Source organism: Oryzias melastigma, linkage group LG18 (genome assembly GCF_002922805.2).
Source record: "Oryzias melastigma strain HK-1 linkage group LG18, ASM292280v2, whole genome shotgun sequence".
Lineage (NCBI taxonomy): Eukaryota > Metazoa > Chordata > Actinopteri > Beloniformes > Adrianichthyidae > Oryzias > Oryzias melastigma.
The window spans coordinates 3,861,022-3,872,520 of NC_050529.1; the positions used below are offsets into that span (position 1 = coordinate 3,861,022).

The window sequence follows — 11,499 nt, forward strand, 5'->3', positions numbered from 1 at the left end:
AAGGTTGGAAAATTGAATAATTTTAAAAATGTTGGCAAATACCATCAGAATCAGTGTATTTATACATATGGGGAGCAACTTGAAAGTCATGAAAGTTTTCTTGTCACGTGGATGACAAGAGAGAAATGGAGCAAGATACTATGCTGCAGCTACTGCCCCCTGTAGGTGGAGTTTAAAATTGCTTCCTTCAAAGTATTGGGGACTTATTTTAGTAATTATTTACTCATTTAATGTTGTTTGTTTAGAAAGAGTGTAGTAGTTCTTAAATGCATTTGCTTGATTCCGTAATGTTTAGCACAATAAATCAACCTGTTACAGCTCCTTAAATCATTGTTGTTCAGTTGTTTCATTTTCTCTCACTCCATTATGTCTGCTTTTCACTTCTGTTGGAACATCTCTACCGGTGGTTAGTTAGTGGACATCCCACTTCAGCTGTGGATAGTTAAGGGTTAACGAGCTGCTGTAGACGCACAGACTGTTGGGAAAATAATGCAGCCAGCCGCAGCTGGCTCCCGCTCACACTAACGAACTGATTCCAACTAACCGGTAACCACTTAGTGACGTCAGATTGAACGGAATCGGTTGTAGGTCAAGAAGACAGAACTGGAGCACGCGCGGCGCGTGGTCGTTGAACGACATAAAAGGGCGCGTGGCAGTGCGCAGCCGCCGTACGCCTAAGCGGTCGCTTGGTTTTTGCTTAGCGCAGTTCGGCTCAGCCCGGTTCCGTGTGTGACGGACAGCTCGCGCGTGACTGGAGCGTGAACCAGGAGGCCGGGGCGAGCCAACCAGCCGAGCAGCTCGCGCGCGCACAGCTAGCCGCTCCAGCTTCAGAGATGGTCACGTCCGCACCGGGGGTCCTGCTGCCGGTGCTCCTGGCGGTTCTGCTGTGCCTGCACCACCGCGGTCACGTCCACGGTAAGAGCCGCCCGTCCTCCGTGTTAGCTCACAGCGCCGTGCACCTGTCTGCTCCCTGACGGAGTGACCGGCTCCGCTGCTAGCCGCCAGGAGCCTTCAAGCCGCCGTTTTTCTGGAGATGGAGACTTTCCTCCGTGGACCCTCCAGTCTGCGGTGTTGTGTTGGGGGTTGGATTTGCTTTCTGCGGGCGGGGGCAGGGGGGTTTCTCGGAGTTTGACGGAGGGATGGGGAGGCCCCACTACTTTGATGATCGCAGGTGTTGTAAGCAGCTCTCTGGTGAATGAAAGGTTCAAGTCCACCTTAACCAGCAGTCTTTGTGTCTTCTTTTTCGGGTTTGTGACTTTGATGTTTTTTTATTTCCCCTTAACTAGGTCACTAGTAAAAGCTAACTTGAACCGGTTACACAAATGGGGGATATATCCAGAAATTAGACCTTTTCAAACCGGGACTGCATCACCAGCTGTGGTAGTAAGTGCAGAGAAGTGATGGGAGGCCAATCAGCCACACAGCGGTCCCCAAGTCAGGCCTAATTATGAGTGGCCATGTTTAAATCCTTATTGCCCGTTTTTGTATCAGCTCACATTAAGCCTGTTAATGTTTTTATTATTAGCTGAGAATTTAACACAAATAGAAACATGACATTGACTTGTCAGTTAATAATTTATATCTCAGTTTTCGTGATTGTTATTGGACTGACTGTCCAACAGGATTTTAACTCTTTGACACTGGAGCTCCACTGTTCTTTGATTTACTGTAATGTTTTAATCGTCAGCACGATCAATGTAATTCCAACAGACTGTGAAGGAGAAAAGCGCCTTGACGAGTCGCTTTTCTCTTTCAGAATCTGCTGGAATTGGTGTTCACGGTTGAAAAGTTACAGTATATTAAATATTTTGTTAGACGCCTCTGGTGTTAAAGGGTTAAAGAACGAGCTATTTTTGGTTGAGTCTTTAGTCAAAACATCAGCAAGCATCAGTCAGACTCACTCCGATCATCTCCTACTCTATTTTCAAAGCGTTTCAAGTTTTCTTTTTAGTTATGATAATGCTGGTTTTAGCCTAAATAAAATACATTTTCTAGGACATAGCTTCTGTAGAGCGGCAGAGTTTGACTGAGCTGTGGTTGGGAACGTTGGTGCAGAGCATGGAGCTTGTATGGAGCATATTTTCCATATCACAAATGACCAGATTTTGAAAAGGCATTATTATTTATTTTTCTTCTCCTCCGGATTAAAGCTGCCACAAACGATTATTTTAATAGTCGACTATTCACTGATTACTTTCTTTGATTAGTTGGCAAATAGGAACATGCATAGACAGGATGTGAAACGCATCTTACCCTGCAATGGACCCCCATTTTTTTTTTCCTTTTTTTTTTTTACGTTTCCCACTATCAAGCTCCGTTGGCTTTTTGTTATGGTACTTGAGTCTTCCTGCCTTCCTGTGACATCAATACTGAACCAGAGTAGCACTACTGCATGTGTCAAAGACGATGGCAGATAAGGGACTAGAAAGCGCTCACTGTAGTTTCGAGATGCATAAAAAAAGAAAACACAACTAAGACTATTAAATTGGTCGTCAACTACAGTATTTTAATAGTCAACATAGTCGTGACCAATCGTGGCTCCCATACTTTTGATTATCAAGGATTTGATAGAAGAAATGCAAAAAAGGCTTATTTTGATGCCTAATTTTCTTTTTAATGTCCTACAAGAAGTGCCTTTGAAAAAACATGTTAAAAACACAATTGTCAACAGTGGGTCATTACATAGGATGGGTTTTTCCATTGAAGTTTAAAAACCTTGTTTATGCTTTAAATGGTTGGTTTCTTGCATCAATTATTGGCTGTAGTAAACACGTTGTGTTTCACTGATTGGTTCTTTAAATTATAGTCTCACCTGGAATTACAAGCATAGTAAAGTGGTGAATGTGAAGTATGTGTTGTACTGTGTCACCCCCTTCCCGCCTCCCTATTTAAGGAAAAGGCTCCAAACTCACTCATGCCATTTGGGATTGTGCAGCGTATGTAAGCATAATGCCACACAAATTGGCTGCTGACAACAGCAGCAGCAACCTGATTTAAAAGGATCCTTTTTTCTTTTTTTTTTTTTTCTTTTTTTTTCTCCCTCCTCCCCTCCATGGTTACTGTGATACCATGTAAGGCCTAGATCCTGAGCCGTGAGAGGAAAGCCAGTGTGGGGGTGTGCTCGGTTCTTGAAGTGGGTGGAGTGGTGGGCAGAAGGAGCGCGCTGCAACCATTCTGTTACTGGGGAAAATCGTCTTGCTGTGACCCCCAGTGTGACAGCATTTAAAAAAGCACACAAAGAATCTATTATTTTGGGTGTTAGACTGCAGCTCTGGAGGTGGTGAATGTGGTTTGGGTTTTTCTTAGATTGCTGATGTTTGATGGTTTTCAGAGCTTTGAGAATGAGCTCTTAAATGAAAAAAATCGTACTTTCGTTCTTTACATTGAATCCATCTAATCTGTTTTAAAAACCCGCTTCAGTGAAAATGGTGGGGATTTTTTGTTTACATGGTGGACAAAAAGAAAATGAAGCTTAAAATTGCATTTCTGTATTTAAACTGTTGAGAATCAGGAGCAGTCAAAATGCTGTTTGACAAAATCATATTTATGATGTGGAAAATATGCTTAGCAGGTCACAAGCTCCGCTCCATGCTAATGCATCCACTTGTAGACTAATGGATCCAGGAATGTCTTTGTTTTCCGGGTCTGAGCTGGAATCTGGATCAGAACTGTACAGCTGGATAGATCTAATATTTCTCACCATTGTTGTTGCAGCTGGAATGTTGGGTTGGAGATGAGTGGCTGAAAGGGTGTAAACAGATGATGGGAAGTGGGGAGAGCTTGCTCCGCCACAAAACAGAGGTTCTTATGAGCTACTGCCGCTCTGCAGAACTTACTTCCTAGAATACGGCAGGTTTTTAAAAAGCACAATCATAATTAAGACTACTTGATGGATCAAAAGATGATCAGAGCAGATCTTTACTTCCCATGTTCCATTTCTCCTTTCCAAACCTCACATGGTCTATCCAAATATCTTACTGATGGATGCAATATTAGCTCATGTGTTTGCAGCCTTGAAGTGTCACCCAGATGTTGTAAAGTTATCTGTACATTGTCATGTTTTAATGGCTATTGTAAAAACTGCTGATCTTAATTTTTAAATCTTTAATTTCTTTTAGAGGTGCAATGTAGCCACAGATGCAGAGTGCTGTCTTGCATTGAGTCTGACAGTGCAGCAAAGGAACTAGCTCATTGAGGCTTTTCTACATGAGTTAGCTGCTAAAGCTCAGCTGGTCTGGTCAGAGTGCAGTGTGTGCAGTTACTCACTGCATGTCGGTGGGCTGCTGTGTAGGTGCTTGTTGTAGCCTGAGGGGCATTCTTGAAGGAAATGACACAAATGGATGGCCCTGTTTGTCAAACATGTACCCTGCCTCATGTATTGATCACTGGATTTTTTTTTAATTTTTTTATACCAACTGTGAAGTGTCAAAATACCATAATTGCAACCCCTGTGTACTGTATTCTTAAACCGCTACTGCCTCTTCTTTAAAATGTACATTTAATTCTTAAAATAAATGTTTACACTCAATTTGGTTAATTTCACTCAAGCAAAATGTGTTTTCTTGAAATAAAACAGTAATTTTGAGTAATCCACATTTTCTTGTGGGGATGTGGTGTCTTTAGTCTTGCTAAAATTGCAAGTTAAGCACGATAATCTGGGAGGGCTGTTTTAATAAATCTACGTCTTTCCTTTTTTTTTTTTTTTTTACCCCCATCTAAATTAGAACTACATGGAAGTTTGTTTTAAATCTGTGTTTCCATCAAAGTTACCCAGATCTGTCTGGTTTGTTGGTACATTGTTTTAAATATGATACTCATTCAGTTTTATGTTAAATTATGATAAAAATGCTGACTTAAATTCAGACCTGTCTTAAATAAGGGTAGTTCTGATGGTGTTAACTCCAGCTGAATTCTGCATTCATACTTTTTTTTTCTGTGCTATTTAAACATGTAAACTCATCAGATTTTTTTTTTATTTTTTTGGTAAAAATTTCAGGATAAAAGTCCAATTTCTGATCTTCCACAATCAGGTCTGTATTCTGCCAAAACAGTTAATTTTAAAGGGGCCTACCACAAAAACAACTTTTTGATCTTTTAAGTGCATTATACTGTTCATTTCTCACTATAAAGATCCCCAAAAATGATATTTTGATCCATTCATGCATTTCTGTGTAATCATCTAAAAATCTGCACTCTCTGCAGCAGCCCCCCATTCCCATAAAAGCGAGCGGGTCTTCACGATCTGATATCACAGAGTGAGACCGCCCCTTTCATGGCGTATGGCGTATACTTGTATAGCGCTTTCTACCCTCCTTCGAGGGCCCAAAGCGCTTCACAGTCATTCACACATTCACGCACACATTCATACACTGGTGGTGGCTCTGCTGCCGAACACTGGCTCCAACCTCCCACCAGAGGCAATTCGGGGTTCAGTGTCTTGCCCAAGGACACTTCGACACATGGGTGGGCAAGGCGGGAGTCGAACCCGCTCACTTCTGATCAGGAGTCGACCGCCCTACCGCTGCACCATGGCCGCCCAGGAAGAGTCTGCTCTGACAGCTCCGCCCCCAGTCTAACACCAACACTCAATTTTTCCACAGAGCTAAGAGAGACTCTAGGATGACATCATGAAATAGACTGCCACATGCAGCAGCAGGGGGAGCTTCAATAATCGAGTCGTTTTACTTTCGAGTAGGAAAAAAAACTCTCAAAAATAACTAATATTTAATGAATAATTTGTTCTTTAATGTTCCAAAGTTAATATATGATCATATATTTGGATTAAGTTTACGCTGTAAGGCTTAAAGTCATGGTATGGCCCCTTTAAAACAATGACAGGGATTACACAGTAACAAACGTGTACTTTGTGCTATAGATCAGCATGCAGCTTTTCCCATAAATGACTGTTAAACTTGGGTGTCTTCTTCTCTCTAAAGTTTGGCTTATTGGTAAAGTTGGGAGCTTCCCCAACCTCTGCTCCATTTACCCTCATGTGATGACCCAGTCTGACCATCAAGGTCATGCTGTTATTTTAAGAGCAGAACTTATCTCAACTATGAAGCAGTGTGGCTCTGTTAAAGCTGTTGTAGTCTCAAAACCTTAGTTTGTTTGCAGGAAAATCTGTTTAGTGAGGGTAAAACTTCAGCTTTTGTCCTACATTTATGAAGGTATGGTGTTAAATGTTATGGTGTTCATTTTTAACTTCTAAAAACCTGGCGTTCACATGCGTGGGCATCGCATTTTGGGTTACATAGCACAGTAGTTAATTCTGTTTAACTGGCCGTGTGTCAAAGAGAAATCAAAAGGCATATTAAACAAGAGCTCTGGTCTTAAGAGGGTAATTGTTCAGTCGCTTATGGCTGTTTGCATCAGGACTGTTGCATTCAAGATCACTTTGTGGTTTTTAAAAGGGTTTTTGATGCTTTAGCTTTTACTGAACAGAGGAAAGATTTTTTTTTTCTTTAACATGACTTGACTATGGTAAAATACACTTGTCATGAGTTTTCATTATTGCATGTCTTTCTTTTTGTAGCTACAAAGACAGAATGTGAAACCAATCAGTTTCAGTGTGGAAATGGCCGCTGCATCCCATCTATATGGCAGTGTGACGGAGAGGACGACTGCACGGATGGCAGCGACGAAAAATCATGTGGTAAGTGCCGTCAGCTGTGCTGACCACTAAGATGAAGCAATTCTGTCAGTGGTTTAAACTAGGAATTGAAATAATAAATGCCTTGCGGATAACCCAACAGAATAACTTAAAAAAAATGTTAATGCATTTTAAAGCAATTTCTTTAACATGGCTTTAAGTGCTGTAACACAACATTATTGAATTAAGATGTTGGCAAACCTCTGTGGGAAGGTAAAAATCATTCATTGCTTAAATTTAAAGAATAAGAGTTAAATCCTTTCTCAGGATCTTAAGGATCACTTGTTTCTTTTATTCCACCATTACACTGGTGTTGAAAGGTTCAATCTAAAGCAGCTAACTTTTTGATTGCAGTATGTGTTTTTTTTCCTATGGAAAATAAAAAATGTTAACCTAGATATTAGGGGTGTGCCAAAATATCGATATTGCCATATATCGCGATATTAAGTCCTGCGATCGATTCTCGATGGGTTCTCACCAAGTATCGATATTATATTTTCATTTAAAGAGGCTGTAGCGCTGAGCGTCAGTCGCGCGCCGGAACTATGGGCGCACGCTGCGTCGGACTTTTAATAGCGATGCACGCGCTCATTCGGGAGAAGCACCGGTGAGATACAGGCTCTGTAGCGCGTGTGTGAAGCATGCCTACCTGTCAGCATTTATCATCCATCTGATCCATCTGTAGGAGATCCACCCGGTAAGAAGTGACTTTGTCTGAGCGCTAGAATGTCAGCGATCACTTACTTCCTGTTTGCTGTGGGAACTGAGCGCGTGCTTCGCAGTTGTCTGTCAAAGGACCGTTGGAATTTTCGCTTTCATGCACTTCAATGTTTAACCTGCTGCTGTACGGTGTAACTTTGATAAATTTATAATGTGACGTTTTCAAACAATGTAATTACTTGTTGCTAATGTTAATTTTAAAGTAATTCTTAAATAAAAAAGCAGGATTTGATGTATGAACTTAAATTTAAATGTAATTAAACTAAAGTACATGAATTCACTGTAAAATTAGGGAGAATGCTAATTAATTGAAGCACTTAAAATTATATTTATTGCCATTATTATGTGTGTTTTAAGGTTTTTACCTATTGACTGCTGACTGACCAAATGGAAAAATGATAAAAATTGGAAAAATAATCTCAAGTAACAGTCTGAGTAAATCAGCCTTTATTTTTGGATGCTCAGCCCTTTTCAAGTGAGAGAAAAGTGCACAAAAAATTAGGTCAATTTTGAGAGAGGCTGTAAAACATTATATTCATCATCCTTTGGTGTGACGTTGTTTTGGAGGTAGATAGCTGTCACTACTTGACTTATTTAATATTTGTTCTGTTTACAACAATTCTGCACTAAGTAGTGTCACTGCTGATCATGTTTACTATTGTTAACATTGAATCTGACAGATAATTCCAATTCAGTTGTTGTCAATGTTTGTCAAAGACATAGTATTACTGATTTCAGCAATTTTGCACAAAAGTGTCTATAATTTGTTGCACAAAATAAGAAAAGTTGTTTAGTATGATTGTGTTTAAGGTAAAAAAGACAAATGGGGATATATTTCCCCCCAAAACATGTTCTATATAATGGTAGTTATTAGAGAGGGTTTTTACCAATTTTCGCAGTATCACGATATTATCGATATCGTGAGCCATGTATCGTATCGTGAGGTACCCAGCGATTCCCAGCCCTACTAGATATATGGCATTACCTGCAATAGACCTTGTGTGAATGCTGTAAACTGAATGTGGCACCTGAAAATAATGAGACTGATGGCTAAAAATGCTGAGGCCTAAAGATTGCTAAAAAGAAAACTAGCTAAATGCCAAATTGCCCCCCCCCCCCCAAAAAAAAAAAAAACTGGAAAAATGTTTAATTTTGCCAAAACATGGCAAATACTAGGGCTGTGGGTCATTGCTTAGGTGGCGATTCGATTCACAAATCAAACCACGATTCTTGCGTTTTAATATATTGTTTATTGGTATGTGTATGTCTATTTACTAGATGGATGAAAATTGAAATTATTGGTATTTAATCATCATTAATACCTTTATTTAGATCAGAATTAACAAAGCTCACAAAGATTCAGATAGAAAGAAATGTTGTCATTTTAACCCTTCCGCTCTCTTTGGGGTCCAGATGACTCCAACCACATATTGATGTGATTCCTTCAATGACAAAGGTGGACAGGATTTTATGTCTGCCATGGACATTAGTGAAACTCAAAAATCAATGATAAAAAAAGTTTAGCGCACTGTCTTGTGGGGTCCAGATGACCCCACTTTTAATGTAAACAAGCTAAGGGGAGCAGAAGGGTTCAAGTTTTCTTTGTCAATCTTCTGGTTCAACAGTAACATAAACATCAAAATTGATAAAAATCCCTGCTGTTTTGGATCATTTAACAGCAAAACCTGAAAATGTTCTCCAGTTTTCTATCCTCAAAGTACTTCAACATTTTACGTTCTAAACATTGTATATTGGTGCAGAGCTCATATGAAAAGTCTTTCTTTTTGCTGCAGAATCAGGTGATTCACGTTGATTACAGCGCAAGGCTGTTTCTTCAGAATAAGGTGGAGTTTCGTTAATTGCGTCAAATGTTAGTTATCATAACCAAAAGAATGTAAACACTGGAGCTAAAGCTCTGATGTTAAAGCTAATTCATTTTTTCTGAAGTTATGTCTGTGAGCGGAACTTCAGTCTCAGTTTCTGAACAGAAAAAAGCTCTCGCTAGTTTTACTTTGAAAACCGGAAGCTTCATCGTCACGAAGATGTGTTTACCTCCGTTGGCAGTACCACGGCTCTTTCGGCTTTATTTTAGTTCGTAAACTTAAAATCCTACATTAATCTGCATTTCAGAGCAAGTACATCGTCCCCAAATGATATTATGATCATAATTTACTACATCTATAAAGATCGCGAATCAGCGATCTTGGACGTCGCGAATATCCGTACTCGAATTTTCGGGAGCAGATCGCAAATAGCTGAGCACCCGGATACTTGTTACAGCCCTAGCAAATACTAAGATATTGGCTAAATTGAAAGTCATCCTAAAAAAAAAACTGGAGAAATATCTAAATTGGTCAAACGGCTAGCATGTCGCTAAAATAAAAGCTACACTCCAAATTACCCAAAAGAAACCCAGTAGTTGCTGAACGTTGAATTTTGGATGGTGTCTCTGGCTGAAAGTTTGCAGAAGTGCAGTTTTTTTTTTTCTTCAGAAAACGATAATTTCTCATTCATTTCCGCAGTAATCTTGGTATCAAAACATTCAGCTCATTCAGGACATTACTCCTTGTACTTTTCTATTTATAATTTTATAGTTTTTGAGATATCGAGCAAAAGTTTTGATACAAAGATTACTGAAATCACAGAAATGAATTTTTGTGCCAAAACCGCACAGAAAGGCGCAGGAGGATCACTATTGTGTGGATGCTGCAAAGCAGTGGTCCCAACCACCGGGCTGCAGTTCAGTGCTGGTCCGGGCATCGATTGCCACCAGGCTGCGGAATAACTAATAAATTATACTTTCTTTAAAAATGTGATGATCTTGTAAGTAAACTTGTCTTTAACCACTCCCGACATGACATTAAATAACAAGACCTTGTGTTCAATCCTCCATAATTCCATGTGTCAGATGACTGGGTGAAACGAATTTGTCAGAACTGTTTATGTTTAAAGCACACATTCTTATATTTTTTTACACTACTACCCCCCCCCCCCCATTTCACTCAATTAAAAATGAGTTGATGTGACTCATTGTTTTTTTTGTTGACATGGAGATTGTGCATGTGCATACTACAGGTCACTTTGCCTCTGATTTCTGCCAAATAAGAACACTGCTGCTCTGTTTAGTAGAAGCTTGTGAGTTAGTTTCGTTGGTCAATGCTGTATGAAGTCCATTTACAATATCGACTAATTTGCCAGTTGGTGTCACTTTGAAGAAAAGGCTACCTGTCTAAATGGGTGTTACTGCACATGCCATGCTGTTTCTTCACCATCTTTACATAGAAGGTCATTGCTAATCAGTGAGTTTGCTTCACATCCTTAACCTATTACATAATTTCTGTAATGGACAAATCTGGATCAGAACTGCACTATCTTTAAAGCACTTGAATAAAAGTACATTTTTAAAATGCACAGCTTGCTTTCTTGTCTACCATTTTTACAGCTGTCACAAACTTTATGTCCTCCCAGAAGCCTCTGGTGCACATTGACCTGGTGAATAGAAGGTGGCATGATGGGGAGCTAAATATGGATGCAATAACGTGTCCAATAGTTTCATCTATCTGGGTCACTTGATAGAGCTGGAAGAAAAGAATAAGGGGAGGGAGGTAAGTAGCTGAGTGAACAGAAAGGAAAATCTCAGATGCCCTGTTCTCATCAATAAAACGCATTTTCTTCAAAGATTGATTTTTGGCAGAAGCTGCCGACTTGACTTGTAGCCTTTTGAAATGGATTTCTTCAGAAACTAACAGACTTTTTGTCAACATGAGAGCCACCACAATGAACTGAAGAGCTTCTAATTTTAGCCTGGTGGGATTGTTATGAAGACATGTGGAGGGGGGCAAGCATGAACATTTTAAGTGGCTTAAGGTGGATTATACTTTTAACTTTAGAGGAAAGTAAAGGAACTTGGAATCCTCTGTTTTGTTAGTAAAGAAGCATAAATCCTTGACGTTTTAGTGTAGCCTCAAAGTAAAATAAGGACATAAGCAGCTAAGTGTAAAACTTAATATACACAAAGCATTTGGCCTGTGGTGTTCAGACTGGACTAGCAGAAAGGGTCTTTTTAGTTTGCTACTGTTTACGAGCGCACTTCCACCAATAGTCAGAAGAGTCTTGGTGTGAAATGTCAA

At 39.8% G+C, this 11,499-nt stretch overlaps 1 protein-coding gene across 1 annotated transcript in view; it reads left to right on the top strand.

Moving 5' to 3' along the window:
- Positions 1–505: 505 nt before the first annotated feature.
- vldlr (very low density lipoprotein receptor) overlaps positions 506–11,499 on the top strand; it is a gene marked incomplete in the record, with an annotated part of 46,664 nt that continues 35,670 nt past the window's right edge. The window contains 2 exon segments of the mRNA XM_024262816.2: positions 506–915; positions 6,533–6,652. Coding sequence (XP_024118584.1) covers positions 834–915; positions 6,533–6,652 — 202 coding nt within the window.